The sequence below is a fragment of the Hyperolius riggenbachi genome, chromosome 11 (assembly GCF_040937935.1).
Source record: "Hyperolius riggenbachi isolate aHypRig1 chromosome 11, aHypRig1.pri, whole genome shotgun sequence".
In the NCBI taxonomy this organism is placed as follows: Eukaryota; Metazoa; Chordata; class Amphibia; order Anura; family Hyperoliidae; genus Hyperolius; species Hyperolius riggenbachi.
In genome coordinates this window covers 54617204-54643760 of record NC_090656.1, presented here as the reverse complement: position 1 = coordinate 54643760, position 26557 = coordinate 54617204, and the positions used below count along the sequence as shown (strand labels likewise).

At 46.8% G+C, this 26557-nt stretch overlaps 1 protein-coding gene across 1 annotated transcript in view; it reads right to left on the bottom strand.

Annotated features, from left to right (window-relative positions):
- Positions 1-26557, bottom strand: part of CYBA (cytochrome b-245 alpha chain) — a 43295-nt gene that overhangs the window by 6640 nt on the left and 10098 nt on the right. Inside the window, exons 2-4 of the mRNA XM_068259470.1 lie at positions 19277-19346; positions 8074-8148; positions 662-745 (exon numbers count right to left, since the gene is read on the bottom strand). Of these exons, the coding sequence (XP_068115571.1) occupies positions 662-745; positions 8074-8148; positions 19277-19346 (229 nt within the window). The remainder of the gene's footprint in view (positions 1-661; positions 746-8073; positions 8149-19276; positions 19347-26557) is intronic.

Below are 26557 nucleotides of genomic sequence, written 5' to 3'. Positions count from 1 at the left end.
TCTTCATAGGGAAGTATTTCTTTTTGTACCTGAGTTATGTCTCGGTTACACTTTAAGACATGCTTGTGCAAAAAAGAAGTGATGACATTGGAGGCAGTGTGTGCAGGTATGAGACGTATTCACCAGCCAATAGATCATCCTCATGTCTTGTAAACATGCGTCTTCGTCAACCTCCCGCTGTTCCAACTTCTGCAGTTCCCGCTTCAGACAATAGCTGTGTCTACATAAATCCCATGGACATGACTGATATCCTGCAGAGGAAGTGCAGTGACCAGAAAAGTGAAGCAGAGCCACGTAGATGTGGTGATGGGTGGAGTTAAGCCTGGTACACACCTTCAATTATGATTGGCCAATCGCTGACCAATTTTACCACCTCCATGTAGTATGAGGGTTTACCTACACAATCTGCTCATAATATTCAGTATTTGTTGTTGGCCCTCTTACTGCATGGAAGTGGTAACATTGGCCAGTGATTGACCAATTAAAATTGGATGTGTGTACCAGGATTAAGGTGGCCACATTCTATACAATTTTTTAAATGTCAATAATTACAATACATTTTTCTGATTGATTGTAACATTTAAAAATCTGACCAATGTAACACACACAAACACACGCTATAGAAGGAGGGCGGGCAGAGGAAAGAGGGATCTGAACTCACCCTGCATGGAGAATGGCTCGAACATAATAATTCCTTGTCAGGGGACCAAACACTTTCACCACCGCTGTCATGTACTTCTGTCCACTGCAAAGACAACCAACAATACAATGTCAGTTTATTCTGCCCATACACATGGCATGCCACCTCTGCACTCCCAACTTACACCTGCCATGCCCCCACCCCCTTTATCTGCCCATCCCACATCCACCCACTCTCAATTTACACGTGCCATGCCCCGCCCCTTACCTGCCCATCCCATACCTGTGCACTCCCAACTTACACCTGCCATGCCCCGCCCCCTTTACCTGCCCATCTCACATCCACCCACTTCCAATCTATACCTGCCATGCCCCGCCCCTTACCTGCCCATCCCATACCTGGGCACTCCCAACTTACACCTGCCATGCCCCCACCCCCTTTATCTGCCCATCCCACATCCACCCACTCTCAATTTACACGTGCCATGCCCCGCCCCTTACCTGCCCATCCCATACCTGTGCACTCCCAACTTACACCTGCCATGCCCCGCCCCCTTTACCTGCCCATCTCACATCCACCCACTTCCAATCTATACCTGCCATGCCCCGCCCCTTACCTGCCCATCCCATACCTGGGCACTCCCAACTTACACCTGCCATACCCTGCCCCCTTTACCTGCCCATCCCACATCCACAAACTCTCAATTTATACGTGCCATGCCCCGCCCCTTACCTGCCCATACCTGTGCACTCCCAATTTACTAGGTAATTTATAGTAAAGGACTTTAGGAAAAACAAAGAGGTACAGTGCAGTTTGGCAAAAACTTTGTAGAAAAAACTTTATTAGTACAAAATATCAAAAAATCAGCAAATGTTTAAAAGCTTTTTCAATTCCACACATATCATAGGTCTTCATATGGTTAAATCACTGGTTTCCAGCCTAGCAGCGTCTCCTCTTTAACGCCTTGGAACATTCCCTGTGTGCATCTGCTTGGTTTGGATGCCTGCGTCTACTGTTTACAATTTTCTGGCCCTGTGCTGATTTTCTTTGCTATACAGAAACTTGTATTTCGGCCTGATGAAGGGCAAAATTATGATATAAGGAGCCCGAAACGAACATGTGTCGTTGCCTATAAGATACAAAAACCTCCTTCAAAATTAAACCAAGCCAGAACACAATACTCACTTATTGGCTTCAATCACCTATGCCTTATGGCAGTGATTTAACCATATGAAGACCTATGATATGTGTGGAATTGAAAAAGCTTTTAAACATTTGCTGATTTTTTGATATTTTGTACTAATAAAGTTTTTTCTACAAAGTTTTTGCCAAACTGCACTGTACCTCTTTGTTTTTCCTAAAGTCCTTTACTATAAATTACCTAGGTTACTGTGGGCAAGGTGGATTGCCCTTAAAAGGACTTGTGTTTTGATCCTTCACTTTTAATAAAAAGGACATTACCCAATTATATATATCTAGTTGCCTACACTCCCAATTTACACCTGCCATGCCCCGCCCCCTTTACCTGCCCATCCCACATCCACCCACTTCCAATTTATACCTGCCATGCCCCACCCCTTACCTGCTCATCCCACACCTGGGCACTCCCAATTTACACCTGCCATGCCCCGCCCCCTTTACCTGCCCATCCCATATTCACCAACTCCCAATTTATATCTGCCATGTCCCTGTCCCCTTTAGCTGCCCATCCCATACCTTCCCACTCCCAATTTATACCTGCCCCCACCCCTTAACTGCCCATCCCACACCTGTGCACTCCCAATTGATACCTGCAATGCTCCCACCCACTTACCCGCCCATCCCACACCTGTGTGCTCCCAAGTTATACCTGCTATGCCCCCTGCCCCCCCCCCCTTTCCTACGCATCCCAAACATGTGCAGTCCCAATTCATACCTGCCATGCCCCCACCTCCTTACCTACCCATCCCACACCCTATGTGCTCCCAATGTATACCTACCATGACCCTCCCCTGCCCATCCCACACCTGTGCCCTCCTAATTTACACTTGTCCTGCCCCCTCTCCCTATGCCCGCCCATCAGTTTATAATGCCCGTACACTGGCCATGCCCTGCCCCCTCCCCACCCCTGTGCGCTTTCAATTTACACCTGCTATGCCTCCCCTTCCCCACCCATCCCACATCTGTGCAAAGTGAGAAGTATATGGAGGCTGCCATATTTATTTCCTTTTAAACAATACCAGTGTCCTAGCAGTCCTGCTGGTCTATTTAGCTGTAAAAGTGTCTAAATAATACCAGAAACAAGCATGCAGCTAATCCTGTCAGATCTGACAATAATGTCAGAAACACCTGATCTGCTGCATGCTTGTTCAGGGTCTATGGCTAAAAATATTAGAGGCAACAGATCAGCAGGATAGCCAAGTAACTGGTATTGCTTAGAAGGAAATAAATATGACAGCCTCCACATACCTCTTGCTACAGTTGTCCTTTAACCACTTCCCTACGGAGGGGTTTTTCCCCTTGTGGACCAGAACAATTTTCAGCTTTCAGCGCTCCTTCCTTTCATTCGCCTATAACTTTATCCCTACTTATTACAACAAAACGATCTGTATCTTGTTTTTTTCACCACCATTAGGCTTTCTTTGGGTGGTTCATTTTGCTAAGAATTATTTTATCCTAAATGCAATTTAATGGGAAAAATAAGAAAAAAAAATTGACAAAATTAATTATTTCTTAGTTTTTGGCCATTATAGTTTTAAAATAATACATGCTACCATAATTAAAACCCACACATTTTATTTGCCCATTCGTACCGGTTATTGCAACATTTAAACTATTTCTCTAGTACAATATATGGCGCCAATATTTTATTTGGAAGTAAATGTGCATTTTTTCAGTTTTTTTTTTATAATGCAAAAGTTTTATTTGGGTATCATTGGATAGTGTGAGAGTTAAGGTGTTACTGTACTATAAGTACGCGAACAGGAAGTAATGCATGGACGTGTTAATTTGTTAGTTACAATGACCGCAGGCATCTCATTGATGCTGGCGATCATTGACACGGAGACTTAGATCAATGAATAACAACGCAGTTCCCATTCATTGATCTAAGTCTCTGTGTCAATGATCGGAGACTTAGATCTGCGATTCCATTCATTGATCTGCGACTCCATGCATTGATCTCCCCTCTAACGTGTGGCAGAGAGAATGCGTGTGGGAGTGAGCTCGGGAGCGTGCGGTGGCCAGACGAATCAATAGACAATTATCTACATCCCTGGGCAGGAGCTGAAGTCCTGCAGGATGCAGATAATCCGGCTCTAATTACACTAGTGGCTAAAAATACAACATTCTTCTTTTATTACTTTTGTAGAATAGCATGTGTTTCACTGTAACTGACAGTGGGCAAAACCAACAGTGCGTAAAAATGCACACACAATGGGCTTGATTCACTAAACCGTAATAACTCAAATATCACACCTTATCAAAGTTAACACACCTTATCAGAGTAGCATAGCGAGCGCTACGAACCTATGCCTGCTAATTGGCAATGGCACTCATCCTGCCCTGGGCCCCTGCGGATTCGTCATGCTTGCTATGCTACTCTGATAAGGCACGTTAACTTTGATAAGGTGTGATACCTTTGATAAGGTGTGATATTTGAGTTATCACGCTTTATCAATCAAGTCCTATGTGTGCAAAACTATGCACCCATACACAGCTACACAAATGCATAGTAATAGCTGGAAAGAACCTGCTGGTCACAAGTGACGTACATCAATAATACTAGTGGTAAACAGGTCGGTAAAGGCCGACCCAGCAAATCACCAATCAGTCCTCAATCAGTAATTGACGGGGGAAGTAATAATTGATTTAGTACATGATGCTGCATACACACTTGAGATAAAAGTCTTTGGAAAAGTCAAGATCACACACCAATTTTACCCCATTCCATGTAGTAGGAGAGCCATACTCTACACAGTCTATTCTATTGAGCTGAACTCCCCATCAGATAAAACTCTTTGCAAGATGCTGCACACAAAGATGCTGTACACATTCAACAGATCAGTATCTGCAAAAGATCAATTCCTGCAAAAGATCCGTTCTTGCAAAATGCATTCAAAGTCTATGATATCTGCAGATCTCATACACACCTTGTTTAACCCTGGCGTTCTATTAAAATCGCCAGGGTGGCTGCGCAGCACCAATTTTTTTTTCTTTAAATCATGTAGCTAGCCTAGCGCTAGCTACATGATAGCCGCTGTGCAGCGGCATCCCCCCAACCCTTCCGATCGCCACCAACGATCAGAGCAAACAGGAAATCCCGTTCAGAACGGGTTTTCCTGTTTGGCTTCCCCCGTCGCCATGGCGACGATCGGGATGACGTCATCAATGTCATGGCGTCTGGGGGAGTCCCGATCCACCCCATAGCGCAGCCTGGCGGTGATTGGCCAAGCTGCGCAAGGGGTCTGCGAGGGGGACCCTCTTTCGTGACGGGTAGCGGCGGATCGGCAGCGATCGGGTAAGACAAGCAGCTGGCAAAGTGCTAGCTACGTGTTTAATAAAAAAAAATTATGCAAATCGGCCCACCAGGGCCTGAGCAATCCACCGCGGCGGTCATGGACGAGCTGAGCTTGTCCATACCGCTAAGGTGGTTAACAGACATTCATCTGCAGATCTGACAATCATCTGCAGATTTGAAGATCTATCCTGGTGGATCTGATCTGCAGATGATTGTCCATTAAACAAGGTGTGTATGAGGATCTGCAGATATCATAGAATATAAATGCATTTTGCAGGAACGGATCTTTTGCAGGAACGGATCTTTTGCAGGAATGGATCTTTTGCAGATAATGATCTTTGGAGTGTGTACGGGCATCTTTGTGTGCAGCATCTTGCAAAGATTTCTGTCTGATGGGGAGTGCAGCTCAATAGAATAGACTGTGTAGAGTATGGCTCTCATACTACATGGAAGGGGGTAAAATTGGTCTGTGAACTTGCCTTTTCCAAAGACTTTTATCTCAAGTGTGTAACACTACTCAGTCTTGATCAGATTTCAGCAGAGCTCTGACTGAGAATCAATTGAAGACAGTGATTCATGCAGTACAAAGCTATGAGACTATCATTTCTGCTCCCTCACCCGCTCAGCAGAATTCAGTAGAGGCCCTGTAGTGACATATAGCAGAATGCAGTAAATAGGCCCTGTAGTGACATATAGCAGAATGCAGTAAAGAGGCCCAGTAGTGACATATAGCAGAATGCAGTAAAGAGGCCCTGTAGTGACATATAGCAGAATGCAGTAAAGAGGCCCTGTAGTGACATATAGCAGAATGCAGTAAAGAGGCCCAGTAGTGACATATAGTAGAATGCAGTAAAGAGGCCCTGTAGTGACATATAGCAGAATGCAGTAAAGAGGCCCTGTAGTGACATATAGCAGAATGTAGTAAAGAGGCCCTGTAGTGACATATATCAATATCACCTCTATGCTGATGACACCCAAATTTATTGTTCTGCCCCAGACCTCTCCACACTACTATCAAAAGTTCCCGAATGTCTATCCGCTGTATCTACATTTATGTCATTCCGCTTCCTTAAACTCAATATGAGCAAAACGGAGATTGTGATATTTCCACCTTCGCTCTCTGTTCCACCTCCCATTGTCACAATCAATGTAGATAACACCCCAATAGCATCAACCCCCAAAGCTCGTTGCCTAGGGGTAACTCTGGACTCTGAGCTCTCCTTTAAACCACATATTAACACTTTAACTACCTCCTGCTACTTCCATCTCAAAAACATTTCCAGAATCCGTCCCTTCCTTTCACAAGAAGCAACTAAAATGCTTGTACATGCCCTAATCATCTCCCGCCTTGACTACTGCAACACCCTACTCTGTGGTCTACCAAAAAGCAGACTGGCACCTCTCCAATCCCTACTAAACTCTGCGGCCCGTCTCATCCACCTCTCTTCTAGATCCTCTGAGGCAGCCCCTCTCTGCCAATCCCTCCATTGGCTACCAGTTGCCCAAAGGATCCAGTTTAAACTTCTCACACTTGCATACAAAGCTCTATACAAGCTATCGCCTCCATACATTTCCTCTTTAACCTCCAGATACCTCCCCGCCCGGACCCTCCGTTCCTCACAGGAGACCCTTTTGTCCTCCAGCCTAGTCACCTCGTCTCACTCTCGCATCCAAGACTTCTCACGGGCTGTCCCTCTCCTTTGGAACGCTCTCCCTCAGCCGGTTCGTCATGCCTCAAGTCTGGAAACTTTCAAACGTACTCTGAAAACACACCTGTTCAGACAAGCCTATAATTTGCTATAGGCAGCACTGAAGGCACACTGGCTCACCCACTAATCCTTGTGTTTCCTTCCCTTTTGTTTCCTCCCCACTACCCTCTAGATTGTAAGCCCGCAAGGGCAGGGACCTCCTCCTAGTGTTTCTCATACTGCTGTTATTTTAACATCTGCACATGTACCAACCACATATCAACTATGTATGTATCTGTATTTACTCTATTCAATGTCATGACGGTACAGTGTCTTGTATTTCTTATGTATATTTGTTCCCCATTATTTGTTTGTACTATGTACAGCGCTACGGAAGATGTTGGCGCTATATAAATAAAAAATAATAATAATAATAGCAGAATGCAGTAAAGAGGCCCAGTAGTGACATATAGCAGAATGCAGTAAAGAGGCCCTGTAGTGACATATAGCAGAATGCAGGGCCTGTTCTCTCATGAAGCAAGGTGAAACAATTGTATCAGGCGCAGAGATTACAGGGGCGACCTGTTTGTACTGTCTTTACACTAACAGCACGCAGTCAGAATAGAAGTAAAAGTGAGAGGAGAGCGAGGTGAAGAGGTCATCATTGGGGAAAAGCAGATTGTTGTGCTGTGTGAAGAGTCTGACAGTGAGTGAGGTGGGGGGGAGGTCAGGAAAGCAGAAGTGTTTCATTTGACTTGCACCACAGAAGGAGAAGGTGGCACTGCTCTCCTGACTGAGGAGGAATGGAGTGGCTGGGTGTGAGCAGTGTGTTTTTCACAGACTCACAGCCATTCTTTTATAAAGATTTGTTGGGGGCTAGCATCCTCCAGGCCCCTAGACTCTCTCTAGGCCCTAGGCATCTGCCTAGGTTTGCTTTGTGGATGATCATTCTCTGGGTTTCAGTATCAGTAACACTTCCTATATCTATGTATAGCTGTATATTAGTATGTAGACCCACCCTTCCACTTTTGCTTAGCCTAGGCTGTTTATCTACTGTATGTGGGATTCCCCTCCCAGAGCATTCTGGGAGACCTGACATTATTTTCACTGGCTTCGGAATTCTCAGAAACATTCCACAGAGCTGCACCTGCCAGGACTAAAGATGTCACCACATGTGATTGCACATATATGGATTGGACTGACTGTGGGATGATTGGCAAGGCTAGGTCCTCTAATCAGCCACTTACCATCTCTCCATGGTGGATCCCTTCTTCCTCTTACTTCTGGGATATTCCAGCAGAGTGACGAACACACCGGCCGCTCTGTATGTAACTGTAAAGGAATCCTTATGCACAATACTGATGACTCATTTACGGTACTGAATGCCAACTAAACGCCGACAAAGATGGTTATATGAGTATAAATTGTTAATAACTGACATTATTAAAAGGTTTACAATTGAATCTTCAGCTGTAAAAAAAAAAAATCCCATGGCTGAGCTCGCATGTAGCTGTGCTCCTATACATACACTGAATGGCTTAAAAAACAAACAAATGAACAGATGTTTGGGAGTGGCCACGTCAAAGTCCAGACCTGAAGCCAATTGAGATGCTGTAGCACAACCTTAAAAAGGGCATTCCATGCTGGGAAACGCTCCAATATGGCTGAATGAAAACAATTCTGCCAAAAAGAATGAGCCAAAATTCCTCACAGCAATGAGAAAGACTCATTGCCCAATTACAGGAAATGCTTGATTGCAGTTTCTGCTGAGGGTGGCACAACCAGTTACTAAACTAGGTATAGGGGGCAGTTACTTTTTCACATAGGGCTGTGTAGCTTTGGATACTTTTTTCCTTAATAAATACAATTTTAAACAAAGCTTAATAAATCAATCTTTAAAAACTGGATTTTGTCTTTACTTGCGTTAGCGCTCATTAATATTTCCAATCTCTTATTTTGGTCACCCGCGCCCCCTCCAAGACTTACTCTTCCTTCCGCCATGAAGGGGGAGGGGCAGGGGAGGGATACGTGGGTGATCTCTGAAGGCTGTCCCAGCCAGAGGGGGCAGGCCGAGGGGAAGTCACCACTAGTGTGAAGAGGCTCGCCTCAGCTACTATTTAGCTTGGAGAACATTGAAGCTCTTGCGTGACCCAGCAAACCCGGATTAGAGTCTTTTATAAGCTGCTGATTAGGTATCAAAAGTCTGCGTCACGCTGGCGCCTCCTCTGCTGTGATTTTGAATTGCCACTGCAAATGAATCTATTGAAAATCGATTTAACCACTATGTTGCAATGTTCGATGCAGTGCGACGGCTATGGGCTGGCTGATCTATCATCGCCCTGCCCCCGAACCACCCAGATTTTCTTTCCTGTCTGATGATCAATATTTATCACATGTGTAGGGCATCAAATGGGAAAATCGATGTGTGTATGGGCACAGGGTGGCAGAGCTCACAGCAGGCAGAGGAAGGAATCAGGCCCCCGATGTGAGCAGGTAAGCCCGCCCACTGACATCTCTAACACTTTCATCATGTGGGGCCTCATTATCTGCTGGAGCGTCACTGATCACAGGAGGCAGTAATGACAGCGGCTTTATATAATGACAGGGCACACACATCCACTCAGCAGAAATTATAACATTCCACAGGAGAAGTGAGACTGCTCTGTCCCATTACATATGTGTGCTGTTGTAGGAGTCTGCTTCTTCCTCTATCTAACCCTCCTCTCCTGATATACTCTGTGCTACTGGAGGACTCTGAGCCTACCTCTAACCCTCCTCTCCAGATATACTCTGTGCTGCTGGATGGCTGCTCCTTCCTCTATCTAACCCTCCTCTCCTGGTATACTCTGTGCTGCTGGAGGACTCTACTCCTTCCTCTATCTAACCCTCCTCTCCTGATATTCTCTGTGCTGCTGGAGTACTCTGCTCCTTCCTCTATCTAACCCTAATCTCCTGATATACTCTGTGCTGCTGGAGGACTCTGCTCCTTTCTCTATCTAACCCTCCTCTCCTGATATACTCTGTGCTGCTGGAGGACTCTACTCCTTCCTCTATCTAACCCTCCTCTCCTGGTATACTCTGTGCTGCTGGAGGACTTTACTCCTTCCTCTATCTAACCCTCCTCTCCTGGTATACTCTGTGCTGCTTGAGGACTCTGCTCCTTCCTCTATCTAACCTCCCTTTCCTGATATACTTTGTGATGCTGGAGGACTCTGCTCCTCCCTCTATCTAACCTCCCTCTCCTGATATACTCTGTGCTGTTTGAGGACTCTGCTCCTTCCTCTATCTAACCTCCCTCTCCTGATATACTCTGTGCTGCTGGAGGACTCTGCTCCTTCCTCTATCTAACCTCCCTCTCCTGATATACTCTGTGCTGTTTGAGGACTCTGCTCCTTCCTCTAACTCTCCTCTCCTGATATACTCTGTGCTGCTGGAGGACTCTGCTCCTTCCACTATCTAACTCTCCTCTCCTGGTACACTCTGTGCTGCTGGAGGACTCTGCGACTTCCTCTATCTAACCCTCCTCTCCTGATCCACTCTGTGCTGCTGGAGGGCTCTGCTCCTTTCTCTATCTAACCCTCCTCTCCTGATATACGTTGTGCTGCTGGAGGACTCTGCTCCTTCCTCTATCTAATGCTCCTCTCCTGATATACTCTGTGCTGCTGGAGAACTCTGCTCCTTCCTCTATCTAACCCTCCTCTCCTGATATACTCTGTGCTGCTGGAGAACTCTGCTCCTTCCTCTATCTAACCCTCCTCTCCTGATATACTCTGTGCTGCTGGATGACTGCTCCTTCCACAATCTAACCCTCCTCTCCTGATATACTCTGTGCTACCGGAGGACTCTGCGCCTTCCTCTATCTAACTCTCCTATCCTGGTATACTTTGTGCTGCTGGAGGACTCTGAGCCTACCTCTATCTAACCCTCCTCTCCTGATATACTCTGTGCTACTGGAGGACGCTGCACCTTCCTCTGTCTAACTCTCCTATCCTGGTATCAGGGGCGTAACTAGGCCCCACCGGGCCCCCCTGCAGAATTTCTGAGCGGGCCCCCCCCCCCCCGGGCCGTTTTGTGGGGGTTGGAGGGGACGCAGCATGAGGGGAAAGCCGTGCAGCAATTCGGCGGGGAGGGGGGAAGGTCCCCCCCCTCCCTCGGGGCTCTCCCCTCTGCGCTCCCCTCCGCCTTAAATCTAAGTCCGGGCAGTGTCTGGGCAGCGGCGGGCAATCTTCGGGTGATCCGGATAGTAGTTATCCGGATGACACCCAGTACTGCTGTGCTGTGCGGGCTGGGCGGAGGATCAAGCTTACCCTTCTGACGTCTTCTCCGGCCGTCCCTCGGCGCCTCCCACGATGCGTTCCACTCGGCGCTCACGTGACTTCAAACACTTCCTCCTTCAACCCGGAAGGAGGAAGTGTTTGAAGTCACGTGAGCGCCGAGTCCAACCCCCACAAGACGGCCCTGAGCGGGCCCCAGGGGGGGCGCCCCCCCCGCGGGTGCAGGGGCTGCAGGCCCTATTGTTACGCCAGTGCCTGGTATACTCTGTGCTGCTGGAGGACTCTGCTCCTTCTTCTATCTAACCCTCCTCTCCTGATATACTTTGTGCTGCTGGAGGACTCTGCTCCTTCCTCTATCTAACCCTCCTCTCTTGATATACTCTGTGCTACTGGAGGACTCTGCGCCTTCCTCTAACTCTCCTATCCTGGTATACTCTGTGCTGCTGGAGGACTCTGCTCCTTCCTCTATATAACCCTCCTCTCCTGATATACTCTGTGCTGCTGGAGGATTCTGCTCCTTCCTCATTCTAACTCTTCTCTCCTGATATACTATGTGCTGCTGGAGGGCTCTGCTCCTTCCTCTATCTAACCCTGCTCTCCTGATATACTCTGTGCTGCTGGAGGGCTCTGCTCCTTCCTCTATCTAACCCTCCTCTCCTGGTATACTCTGTGCTGCTGGATGACTCTGCTTCTTCTTCTATCTAACTCTCCTCTCCTGATATACTCTGTGCTACTGGAGGACTCTGAGCCTTCCTCTAACCCTCCTCTCCAGATATACTCTGTGCTGCTGGAGGACTCTGCTTCTTCCTCTATCTTACCCTCCACTCCACGCCCTGTGTGCGCAGTTAGTCCTTCCCTCTTCACTTCTGGCCGGCGCATAGTGCGAGGCTCAGAAGCACTCTGACCCCTTCGTGCTGCTTGTGCGCTCCACTAAACCAAGCGTCACATGCTAATCATGTGACGCTTGGTTTGCACCATACAGTGCAGCAATCATTTTTACCAGAACCGTTTGGTTCTGGCATTCTTTAAGGACATTGCAGGGGTACTCTGGCATTACTCCCTCTAGTGTAACTGGCCTCAATTAGGATGAAAAAGTGCCTCCTTGCCTCCTCTATTCAAATAAGGGCTAAATTGGGGGTCTGTATAATAAGTTTACTAAAAAAAACAAACAAACAATGATAGTGAGGCAGTATAATAAAGAATCCTATTATAGGGGTGCACTATATTTGTGGGAACTACAATAAGAAACACTACCACAGGCTTCTGTAATAGGGAGCACTACAGAGGAGGAACGTGGAATAGAAGCTACAGTGGGTTGCAAAAGTATTCGGCCCCCTTGAAGTTTTCCACATTTTGTCACATTACTGCCACAAACATGCATCAATTTTATTGGAATTCCACATGAAAGACCAACACAAAGTGGTGTATATGTGAGAAGTGGATCGAAAATCATACATTATTATTATTATTTAGTATTTATATAGCGCCAACATATTACGCAGCGCTGTACACTGTATATATAGTCTTGTCACTAACTGTCCCTCAAAGGAGCTCACAATCTAATCCCTACCATAGTCATATGTCTACATTGTGTAGTATATATACTGTAGTCTAGGGCCAATTTTTAGGGGGAGCCAATTAACGTATCCGTATGTTTTTGGAATGTAGGAGGAAACCGGAGTGCCCGGAGGAAACCCATGCAGACACGGAGAGAACATACAAACTCTTTGCAGATAGTGCCCTGGCTGGGATTCGAACCAGGGACCCAGCGCTGTAAGGCGAGAGAGCTAACCACTACGCCACCGTGCTGCCCCATACATCATTCCAAACATTTTTTACAAATAAATAACTGCAAAGTGGGGTGTGCGTAATTATTCGGCCCCCTGAGTCAATACTTTGTAGAACCACCTTTTGCTGCAATTACAGTCTTTTAGGGTATGTCTCTATCAGCTTTGCACATCTAGAGACTGAAATCCTTGCCTATTCTTCTTTGCAAAACAGCTCCAGCTCAGTCAGATTAGATGGACAGCGTTTGTGAACAGCAGTTTTCAGATCTTGCCACAGATTCTCAATTAGATTTAGATCTGGACTTTGACTGGGCCATTCTAACACATAGATATGTTTTGTTTTAAACCATTCCATTGTTGCCCTGGCTTTATGTTTAGGGTCATTGTCCTGCTGGAAGGTGAACCTCCGCCCCAGTCTCAAGTCTTTTGCAGACTCCAAGAGGGTTTCTTCCAAGTTTGCCCTGTAATTGGCTCCATCCATCTTCCCATCAACTCTGACCAGCTTCCCTGTCCCTGCTGAAGAGATGCCCCCCCCCGAGCATGATGCTGCCACCACCATATTTGACAGTGGGGATGGTGTGTTCAGAGTGATGTGCAGTGTTAGTTTTCTGCCACACACAGCGTTTTGCATTTTGGCCAAAAATTTCCATTTTGGTCTCATCTGACCAGAGCACCTTCTTCCACATGGTTGCTGTGTCCCCCACATGGCTTGTGGCAAACTGCAAACGGGACTTCTTATGCTTTCTGTTAACAATGCCTTTCTTCTTGCCACTCTTCCATAAAGGCCAACTTTGTACAGTGCACAACTAATAGTTGTCCTATGAACAGAGTCTCCCACCTGAGCTGTAGATCTCTGCAGCTCGTCCAGAGTCACCATGGGCCTCTTGACTGCATTTCTGATCAGCGCTCTCCTTGTTCGACCTGTGAGTTTAGGTGGATGGCCTTGTCTTGGTAGGTTTACAGTTGTGCCATACTCCTTCCATTTCTGAATGATCGCTTGAACAGTGCTCTGTGGGATGTTCAAGGCTTTGGAAATCTTTTTGTAGCCTAAGCCTGCTTTAAATTTCTCAATAACTTTATCCCTGACTTGTCTGGTGTGTTCTTGGACTTCATGGTGTTGTTGCTCCCAATATTCTCTTAGACAACCTCTGAGGCCATCACAGAGCAGCTGTATTTGTACTGACATTAGATTACACACAAGTGCACTCTATTTAGTCATTAGCACTCATCAGGCAATGTCTATAGGCAACTGACTGCACTCAGATCAAAGGGGGACGAATAATTATGCACACACCACTTTGCAGTTATCTATTTGTAAAAAATGTTTGGAATCATGTATGATTTTCGTTCCACTTCTCATGTGTACACCACTTTGTGTTGGTCTTTCATGTGGAATTCCAATCAAATTGATTCATGTTTGTGGCAGTAATGTGACAAAATGTGGAAAACTTCAAGGGGGCCGAATACTTTTGCAACCCACTGTAAATCAGGAGGCTGTTACAGGTATAAAGATTTTAGCCACACCTTCTATTAAAGACCGCGCCACCTGCAAAATAAATCCCCACCCCCTCCCCTTATACAGGGGTTCCAATATCAGAAAATGATTTGAGGGGTTCCTTTAGGGTGAAAAGGTGACGAAAGACAGCTAGACTAGCTTTTAACAGCTAGTGGTCATTACTCAACAGACTGTCATTAATAACAGGAAGGAAGTTAGCAACATGGTATTGGGTAAACAAGAATGAGAATTCAGGTTACGTGACCCATGCATGACTAATGAGGGGGAAGTGATTAGAGAGCGCACAAGGAGCTTGTCATTGAGCACAGGGAAATCCCGGCAGCCAGCGTAGGGTGGAGAAGCTGCAATTAGACATGTAACTGATAAACTGTAATAACATGAGTGTTTATACCTGGTATTCTCTTAGGGCATACATGCTCTTGTAGCATTGTCTATGTCCAGTGTGAAATGCTAACATACCATAAGCATCCTCTATAACAGGAGTGTCAAACGCAATCACAAAAGGGGCCAAAATGTAAAACATAGTCAAAGTCACGGGTCAAATGGCGTATTAAGATTTAACATTTGAATCCCAGGAGGAGTCCCTATAATAATTTTGTTGGGGGGCGGGGGGATATGGTCCTGTGCTTTATTGCTGCACCTTGGTGTCACCAGTGCAGAGCCAGGACAAGGTCCTCCAGCACCCAAGGCTGAGACACCAAAGTGCGCCCCTGCATCCTTCTCACCCCAGTTGTCATACACTGATTGCTATTAGACTAAGAGGCTCCCCAGGGCCCCCAACACCTTAACCTCTATTGATCTGGCTTGCAGGCACTGCCATGTATCCCATTTTCTTATTTCTCTTTGCTTCAAAAACAATAGGGGAATGAAAGCTGAGTGAGTTGTGCAGCCCCTCCTACACTGCGCCCTAAGGCTGGAGCCTCTCTCGCCTTTGCCTCGGCCCGGCCTTGCACCAGTGTGCTCCTCTGGACAGGAAGGCAGTATGCTGTCACTTTGTTACTGCTTACAATGATGCACATTTTCGGCTCTTGAGGGCCATGTAAAAATGGTAAGGACGGCCGCACTCCGCTTACGGGCTTTGAGTTTGACACCTGTGCTCTATAATTTCCAAATCCCATCTAACCACCTGTTGTTTGCATCCTCATCCTTCATGCCTGTACTAATATCGCCATTTAACCTGTCCCTCTCCACTGGCATCTTTTAGTCCCCACTCAAAAAAGGCTGTTGTGACACCACTATTTAAAAAATCATCTCTAGATTCCACAGCACTCGCCAACTACCGCCTGGTGTTACTTCTTCCATTCACATCCAAGTTATTGAACAACACTTAGGCCCGGTTCACATTAGCGGTCGCCGTCCGGAATCGCCGTGCCGGAGCCGGACCGCATGCAGAATGGACGGAACGGACACACGGCATAGCAATGAAAGCCTATGCGTCCGTTCACATGCGTCCGTTTCGTCCGGACCGGATCCGGACCGGATCCGGACCGGATCCGGACTCCGGCATAAGACCCAACATGCGCTATTTTTTGGTCCGGCTCCTCCGGCAGCCGTATCCGGAGCGGAGCCGGACTGCACCATCCGGCCAATACAAACCAATGAGAACCGGAGAGCGCACAACACACTGGCTAAAAATCCGGATGTTCTACCCCACTTCCTATGCGTATTGTAGCGGCGATTTTGGATGCGGACACATGGGCAAGCATTTTGGAGTGGAGCAGCAGTGATTTTAAACGTGCTGGAGATGTTGGCAGTATGTCGGAGGTGGAGGTGAGTGCTAAACAGCGGAGGGCCTGATTCCACAGGTCCACCTTCTGCTGACCTCCCAGACCCCAACATTTTTATTCGGTTTCTACTATCTTTTGCCAAGCGGATCCGGATCGCATCCTGATGAACACCTGATGCAACCTGACCGGATCCGGATCGGATCCGGATCAGAACCGTACGGTTCCGATCCGGATCCGGTCCGGATCCGGTCAGGTCATCCGGTCTGTTTGGCAGGGAACCGCAAGTGTGAACCGGCCCTTACATGCTGAACTAAGTCATCATTTATCTGCTAACTCCCTGCTTGATCAGTTCTTGTCTGGCTTTCACTCCAACCACTCCATAGAAACAGCTCTTATGCCTAATGCTAGGTACACACCATACAATTTTCTGTTAGATTTTCTCTTAAGCTACATCTACACGTGCAGATGACGTGCCGATGTCACTTATCAATTGAGCCGCTGATGCGGCTCGATTGATAAGATCCGACAGGTCGGATCTTGCCACTGCCGATTCCCTGCTCGTTCCCTGCGAGGGGACAATGGCAGGGAATTGAGCGGAAGATAAGCGGCGCCGGCGGGGAATCGAATCCGACGCACGCGCGGGCGAGCGAGGACGCGGCGGGTACGCGCGGGGATGCGGAAGAGACGATCCGTCGGCTAATCGAGCCGCCGGATCGCTTTGTGTAGATGAGGCTTTAGATTTACCTGCCAGATAGCTTTTTTCCATGTTGTAGGTAAATCTAACAGAAGAATCTAACAGAAAATTGTATGGCGTGTACCTATAATACACACAATGAGATTTTCTGGCAGATTTACTGTCAGATCGACTGTTTGCTGCATGTCCGATCTGATTTCCGACTGACCTTCTGATCGATTTTCCATTCACTGCTATGGAAAATCGATCGTAAATCAGATCAGACATGCTGAAAATTGTCGATCTGGCATTAAATCTGCCAGAAAATCTCATTGTGTGTATTAGGCATTACTGAAGTGGCCAATGATCTTCTAACAGCTAAATTCAAACATCATCATTCCATACTCCTCCTTCTTGATCTGTCATCAGCGTTTGATACTGCTGACTATACTTTACTCCTACAGATCCTTTCATCTACAGGCATAAAGGGCCTCACTCTCCTCTGGATATCTTCATATTTCTCTCAAAGGTCTTTCACAGTCTCTAACTCAGATCAGATCTCTTCTCCACATTCTTTGTCTGTGGGGGTACCTCAAGACTCTGTCCTTGGCCCCCTCCTCTTTTCCATCTATATGCACGGCCTTGGCAACTTAATCAACTCATTTGGGTTTCAATACCACTAATATGCAGACGATACACAACTGTACCTCTCGGGCCCCAGACCTTAACGCCCTCCTCACACGTGTTCCTAACTGATTGTCTGCTATATCCTCTGTCATGATCTCTGGCTTCTTAAAACTTAATATGAGTAAAACAGAACTAATCATTTTCTACCGTCTCTGTCCACCTCTCTGCCTGATATAACAATAAATGTTAATAACAGTAACTTTAGTTCCCAAAGCACTGTGCTTAGGGGTAATATTTGACCCCTCTCTCTCTTTTATTCCTCACATTCACTCCCTAACCAGCTCCTGTCATCTCCAACTCAAAAACATATCTCACATCCGACCTTTTCTCACCCAGGACACAACTAAAATGTTAATACATGCTCTTATTATATCTCCCTGGCCCTGGCACTATTGTAATATATTGCTTTGTGGACTACCAACTGACAGACTGGCACCACTCCAATCTGTACTGAACACGGCTGCTCATTTCATTCACCTTTCTTATCGCTCTTCCTCTTGCTGCTCCTCTCTGTCAAGCTCCTTAAGGCTCATACACACATCGGATTTTCGCAAACGACCCGTCGTTTGGACGTAATATATTGTAATATTGTAATATATTGCTTTGTGGACTACCAACTGACAGACTGGCACCACTCCAATCTGTACTGAACACGGCTGCTCATTTAATTCATCTTTCTTATTGCTCTTCCTCTTGCTGCTCCTCTCTGTCAAGCTCCTTAAGGCTCATACACACGTCGGATTTTCGCAAACGACCCATCGTTTTGACGTCCAAACGTAATTCCCTTTCAGAGTTTTCACATCTGAGCAGTTCGATTCCGATCCGCTCACCAAAGCGCTGCCTGTACCATTTTTGGGGTGATATGCTTCAATGGAAAGTATAGGGAAATCATAAAGCACTTGAAAAAGCACTTTGTATAGCGATTTCAAGAGCGCTTTTATAAATAAATACAATGTATTTATTCTTTTCTGGGTCAAAGAGTTCACTTCCTGACTGACAACACTTGGGCGCGTGTATGTGTGGCAAACGACTAGACAAGTGACTAATAACAGGCGGTTTGCCCGATACAATCTGTTGGACTGATATCGTGCAGTTAGCCACGTATGTACCAAGTGATGAACGACTTGTATTTGTTTTGAATGCCACCATATCGTGCAGTCCGCTGTTCCGCCTGTGTGTGCAGTATGTAAATGTGTCAGTCGTGTAGTTGTTTGGCCGTGTGGAAATACAGGTCGTGTCAACGGGGTGTTGTCGGGTTGGTCATGTGCTTTGTTGGCCTTAAGAGATGTATGGAGGCTCACATATGTTTTTCCTTTTAAACAATACCAGTTGCCTGGCTGTTCTGCTGATCCTCTGCCTCTAATAATACTTTTAGCTATAGCCAGTGAACAAGCATGCAGATCAGGTGCTGTGACTGAAGTTTAGCTTGAATGCTTGTTTCAGGTGTATGATTCAGACGCTCCTGCAGCCAAAGAGATCAGCAGGGCTGCCATGCAACTGGTATTGTTTATAAGGAAATACATATGGCAGCCACCATATCCTTCTCACTTTAGGTGTACCATAAGAACCAGGAAACAGTTCCAAACTGGAGAAAGTCAATAAACACCAATCATTTATTGCAAACCATATTAGGCCAGACAATTGTACTTCCTGCTTGGTTACAACTAGCCTATCTCCAAACCACATACAATTTGCATTAGATTTGCATGCAAGCCAGAATGGAAAGCATAACAATGCCCATCTCTATCCAGAACTGGTCTATAACACATATCGCCATGAAGGATACATTGCGTAAGCGCCGAACTCCCATCCTTTGAATTGCCCAGCGACTGCCACGATGCCACCAGCGAGGAGAACTGTGGGAAAAAACAGACAGACGGTCAGCAGAGGACAGTTTCCAAACGTATGTGTTCTCCTTGTAATAGCACACAGGAGGACACTGATGTTTGTGTTAATCTACTTTTTTAGGTATTCTATGTCAGGTCAGGTGATCTGAAAGCAAAGTAACCACTCTACTCTTCTTAAACTTAAAAAGATACACATTTTTCCTTTTAAAATAATACCAGTTGCCTGACTCTCCTGCTGATCCTGTGTCTCTAATACTTTCAGCCACAGCCCCTCAATAAGCATGCAAATCAGGTGCAGTCAGACTGGATTAGCTGCATGCTTGTTTCAGGTGTGTGATTCAGCCACTACTGCAGCCAAAGAGATCAGCAGGACTGTCAGGCAACTGGTATTGTTTAAAAGGAAACATCCATATTCCTCTCAGTTAAGCAATTTTGGCGGTTGATCAAGGTATTTAAAGGAGTCATCAGGGCAAATCTAGTAAAATGAGTGGTACTTACTGGGGGCTTCGTTCTGCGCCTGCGGCTGCGCAGTCCGCTCCGGCCCACGGGGCGGTGATTGACAGCGCCGATCACGCAGGTGCAGTACAGAGCGACCTCCAGGTCGCTCTGACGTCATCACCGGGGAGCGGGTTGGAGCTCCGGCGAACGGCTGCTGGCAGAGCTGCGGCGAGGGAGGTCCTGGGAGCTTGGGGCTGGAGGAAGCCCCCGGTAAGTACCACTCATTTTACTAGATTTGCCCTGATGACTCCATTAAGTCAGTCATTTCAGTTTTCCAAGCTTTAACAACCTAAAGCCTGGTACACACTTTCAACTATAATTGGCCGATCACTGATCAATTTTACCACCTCCATGTAGTATGAGGGTTTACCTACACAACTTGCTCATAGTATTCAATAACTGATGACCCTAATACTACATGGAGGTGATAGAATTGGTAACAACAGCTGATTTTACCAACATTTTTGTGAAATGACACTTCACTTTCAATTATGATTGGCCAATGCCAATCATAATTGAAAGTGAACTGTCATTTCACAAAAATGTTGGTAAAATCAGCTGTTGTTTGCTTTATGGAATGCGGTAATGGTTTGGGAATTGAGGCCATAGTGTGTAGCGGCCCTCAGGCCAGCTATGGCGGCTTCATCTCTGCGCTCTCCACAGGCCTCTCATCACAATGGCTGAAACAGCCAGCAAGCCAAGCAGTTTCCCAATTCACTTGAATGGCAGCTTCCATTTACAGAAGCCTTCTAAACTCTTACCAAATCCTCTCAGGCTGTGTGGAGCAATATGTGGTCAGGATATTGCTTTGTGAAAGACACAGTGCAGCAATCTTCTGCCTCCCCACTTCCCCCTGCAAACAGGAAATAGCTCTCCTCTTGCAAATGTGCCTTGCCCAATATGAGAGACATAATACATGAAAGAGATACTTATTAGGGTGCAGTGGGTGGCCGATACGGTGGTTGTTAATCCATGCTTAACCTTCCTGGCGCGCAGGAGGTTTTCTCAGGCCCTGCTGGGCCGATTTGCGTAATTTTTTTTTGCTGAACGCAGCTAGCACTTTGCTAGCTGCGTCAGCACACCGATCGCCGCCGCCCCGCGCCGATTCGCCGCTATCCGCGCCGCCGCAGAACCCCCCCCCCCTAGCCCCTGCGCTGCCTGGCCTACCAGCGCCAGGCAGCGCTGAGGGCTGGAACGGGACTCCCGATGACGTCACAACGACGATGGCGTTGATGATGACCGTCGCCATGGCGACAGGGGAAGCCCTCCAGGAAATCCCGTTCTTTGAACAGGATTTCCTGATCGCCTATCACCGGAGGCGATCGGAAGGGCTGGGGGGATGCCGCTGAGCGGCTATCATGTAGCGAGCCCTAGGCTCGCTACATGATTTAAAAAAAAAATAAAAATAAAAAAAACGGCAGCGCTGCCTCTGGCGGTTTTCAATAGACTGCCAGGGAGGTTAAAGGACACCTGAGGTGAGAGGTATATGGGACTGTAGTGTTGCTTGCTTATAAACTAAATTACGAATACAACTTGCTGGCCGCAGCAGGGGGTGGGGGGTTAACTTACCTATGTCGCTGCCTATAGCCGATGCAGTTCACTCGCATTCCACATCACTCCCATGCTTCCACCTTCAGGGTCGACATATCAGAATCAGAGATTCTGATATTATTATTGCCTGGCTGTGCTCCCAGTAACTGCTGTCCAAAGCGATTGCCATTCTCCTATCTCCCCGCTGCTTGGTCCCTCTCTGTACTCAGCATGGAGGCCAGTAGAAGCATGGGGCTCTCCATAGGCTGCATTAGGCCAATTCTTCATAGCAACAGGGAGAATTTGCATTGGTCCACCATGAACCAATGAGAATTCTTCCTGTTGCTGAGGATTCCCTTTATCCTATAACCCATTGTCCAATAGTAGAATATTGGTAACAATGCCCTCCGTCTATGCTTGACTGAGATGATCCGTCAGGCAGATCACTCGCCAATGCCTCAGGTCTCTTCCACGAACAGCTGAACTGTGTGCTCAGCAAGCAGTTACCAGGCAGCAGTGAGCAGTTACCAGGCAGCAGTGAACAGTTGTAAGAGTTTGAGAGGCATTTCACTGCCTATCAACTGCTCATGGAAAAGAGGCCTCAAGGAGGATTGGGGGCTGCTGTACACACACTAGAGCAGCCATGGGCAAACTTGGCCCTCCAGCTGTTGAGGAACTACAAGTCCCACAATGCATTGCAGGAGTCTGACAGCCACAGTCATAATTCATAAAGGCAAATGCATTGTGGGATTTGTAGTTCCTTAACAGCTGGAGGGCCAAGTTTGCCCATGCCTGCCCTAGAGTCTAGTCAGAGGTGGACCCGACTGAGAACCATCTACAAGGCTTGATTAGTGCACTGTGTGAGGTTATCTGAGTTTGCAAGCAGCTTGAAACTCTTAAGGAATAGTAGGCTTCTTTTCCACGGGCAGTTCAACATTGTGCTCAGCAAGCAGTTGCCAGGCAGCAGTGAGCAGTTGCCAGGCAGCAGTGAGCCGTTGCCAGGCAGCAGTGAGCCGTTGCCAGGCAGCAGTGAGCCGTTGCCAGGCAGCAGTGAGCAGTTGCCAGGCAACAGTGAGCAGTTGTGAGAGTTTGAGGCAGAATGGCCATGGAAAAGAATCCTCAATATGTATGTTTGAGAAGGAGGTAGCGAGGTACACAGAGGCTGCAGAGACCAGTCTGCCACCCCCATCACACCTTCTAGAAACAAGCAGCCAAGTGGCTGTGTTGACCTAAGAGCTTGCAGTCTGTTGGGTGGTGCTGAAATGCAGGGGGAAATCCCGCTGGTGCTGAAGAACAAGCTCAGGGTGTGGATTCTGCTCCCCAAACATCTCATTTCCTCATTTTACTTCCTCCTTTGCTGCTTGATATGTTGTCATTATTAGACTGATACTTAACCCTTGCCCTGCCGAGATCAAATACTAAACACTCCTGGATTAGCAGACTCCTCTGCAATGTGAGGGCTCTTTCACACGGGCAGCTGAGAGGCGGTGAGTTTACTGTCTGTCAGCTGCTCTCTTGCCCTGACCGGGTGCTTGTTAGTGCTCAGTATTGACGCTGTAAAGGTGGTTATATTGCACATAACTGGATGCCTTGCCTGACTGCTCTACCCCGTTGCGCTTCCATGGATAACAAATTAATTGTTTAGCAGCACCAGGGGCATCACTAGGATCTACCTCCCCCCTTTCCTCCATCGCCACATAAATAAAAATCAGTAGTCCTTGAGAGGGGCATTTGGGGCAGCTGTTCAGACACTACTGCAGCCAAAGAGATCAGCTTTCTTTTTATAGTTGAAATGTATTGTCATTTTTAAACAGATTAACCAAGCAGCTCGAGGTGACCCAAACCACTAGGAGTGTATAGGGGGATAAAATAGACCGAAAAGCCCTTCTACTGATAAGCAACGCCTGGTGAAATTTGTCTTCTTTAAACAGAAGGAAACTTGCAATAATTCAGCTATAAGTGAACATTTGTGGTTACCCACAATGCACCACTTCTGAATATGCAAATTATCTTTTTTCGCCCCTGTAAACCAGGCAAGCTTCCATAACCGCTGGTGTATAGCAAGCCTATAGCTTTAAATATTACACAGCCACACCAACCCCACATGTAGACAGCCTGTTTCGGACTTTTGGTCCTCATCAGTACATGGCAGGGATTGATATGAAGAAATTGTAAAATGTAAATAGTGAAAAAGGTAAGATGTATCAAGCAACAGAGGCGTAGCAATAGGGGTTGCAGACAGGGGTGCCTCTAGCCATTTTGTCACTCCAGGCGAGAAATCCTGTGGCGCCCCCCACCCCGTGATTGCCCCACAGCCCCATTCCCCCCACCCCCAAAACCCCTAAAAACAATCATAATGCAGCAGCGTTTCACCAGAAAATCAGAAAATACACTTATTGCGGCATGGGTTCACAAGAAAATAGTTGTAATGCAGCAGAGCGTTTCACCATAAAATATACTTATTGTGGCATGCACTTACACACACCACACACAGTACACACACACACACACACACTATACACACACACCACACACACTATACACACACACACACACACACTATACACACGCGCACACACACTATACACACGCGCACAAACACTATACATACACACACACACTATACACATGCGCACACTACACACACACTATACACACGCACACACTATACAAACACACACACACACACTATTTATTTATTTATTGTATTTATAAAGCGTCAACATATTACGCAGCACTATACACATGTACACACACAGTACACACTATATACACACTATACACACGCACACTGCACACTACATTACACACACACACACACACACACACACACATACACCTACCTATGTCCTCCCCTTCACCACCATCTCTACTAATCCCTGCTTTCGCTACCTTATAGTGTGTCTAAGCCCTTATGCAGAGAAATAATGAGGAGAGAAAAGCTGAAAGAGAGGGAAGAAGAGGTTTGCCTCACCAGGAGCTTTTATTTAGCTTTCCTGTATGACAAGAAGACACAGCCAGCCAGCGCTAGGGAAAGAGGGAAACAAAGGTGAATAAAGGAGGCTGGTGCCCACCAAGAGTGCTTCTGAGCGCTTTTCAAATCGACAGTGATTTGAAAAGCGCTGGGCTATTGTTACCCTATGTCGGTGTTCCCACAGCAGCGTTGGGATTTTTCAAATTTTTTGGAGCGATTCTTTCAAAAATCACTTCACAAAGTCGCATTCGCAAACTGCTAGCGATTGCTATTGCGATTTTGTCGTGCAGTAGCCCAGAGAGAGGCGGAGTGGAGAAACTTAGAATAGCCTGAGATGGAGCAGAGAGCTTATCTGTATTGCAGTCCTACATTACACAGAGACCACTTACCTGTAATAGGATTCCTGTCCCTGGCGGTCTCTCACACAAGTCAGAAAGCAGCCCTCCTGGAGTGTAGGGACTGTCAACATTTTTCCACTTGTTTAACACCTTATCTGCACAGGCAGTCATTTTAACAATGGTGAGAGACCAGACAGATGTTTTCCCACAGACCCTCTAGGCAAGCTCTGCATTATTTTGTGTATATTTACCAGCTTGCCTGCCCTCTAATTGCACTTTTATCTGCTAGCTTAGTGTTTGACATTGCCTTACAACAACAAACCTTAATACACCAGGCACTGGACCAGCCCTAAATCACTGAATGAAAGGCGACCTGGGGGGCAGTCCATGCCTGGCTGCTACACTAAGTCTCTCTAAATTAGAGTGACCAGATTTTTGTAGGCTCAACCTGGGGGGGGGGGGGGGGGGGGTTGGGTGGAAATAGGGCCGAAAAATGTGGTGTCTGCAGCACGTGTGAAAAATAGGCGTGGTCATGACATTCTATGGGCAGAGCTAACGTAATGATGCAACAGCGAGGCATAAGAAAGCAGTGTTTACGCCGTGACGTGGTCAAACGTGGATTCACATCATAGGTGTGCAGAAACTGTGTGATGCTATTTAATAGTATGTCATAACCCCAAAGCAGCAAACATAGCCAACTATGACCATTAAATAATAAATGCAGCAACAGTTACCCCAGACACCACAAAATAAACGCAATGGGCAACATGTCAGCACAAAATAAACGCATTGCGGGCAACATTTCAGCACAAAATAAACGCATTGCGGGCAACATCTCAGCACAAAATAAACGCATTGCGGGCAACATGTCAGCATAAAATAAACGCAATGGGGGCAAACATGTCAGTACAAAATAAACGCAATGGGGGCAAACATGTCAGCACAAAATAAACGCAATGGGGGCAACATTTCAGCACAAAATAAACGCAATGGGGGCAAACATGTCAGTACAAGATAAACGCACTTCGGGCAAACATGTCAGTACAAAATGAACACAATTTGGGCAAACATGTCAGTACAAAATGAACACAATTTGGGCAAACATGTCCATACAAAATAAACGCACGGCGGGCAACATGTCAATACAAAATGAACACACGGCGGGCAAACATGTCAGTACAAGATAAACACACTGCGGGCAAACATGTCAGTACAAGATAAACGCACTGCGGGCAAACATGTCAGTACAAGATAAACGCACTGCGGGCATACATGTCAGTACAAGATAAACGCACTGCGGGCATACATGTCAGTACAAGATAAACGCACTGCGGGAAAACATGTCAGTACAAAATGAACACAATTTGGGCAAACATGTCCGTACAAAATAAACGCACGGCGGGCAACATGTCAATACAAAATGAACACACGGCGGGCAAACATGTCAGTACAAGATAAACGCACTGCGGGCAAACATGTCAGTACAAGATAAACGCAATGCGGGCAAACATGTCAGTACAAAATGAACACAATTTGGGCAAACATGTCAGTACAAAATAAACACAATTTGGGCAAACATGTCAGTACAAAATGTACACAATGTGGGCAAACACTTCACCTGCAAGAAAAAGCATTTACTCACCTGGCAGAAGACATCCCCTCACGCAGCCGGCCTCTGGTGCCTCTGGTGTGTGCAGCTCCCCCTGGCCTGGACGATCTTCAATCTCCCACTCAGCCTCTCACAGGCAGAGCAGGGCTACGGCAAGATGGCGTCCGGAGGCAGAGCCCTGTACTGGAGACAAATAGTCTCCAGTACAGGGCTCCGCCTCCGGACGCCATCTTCCCGTAGCCCTGCTCTGCCTGTGCCTGCCGGAGGAGGA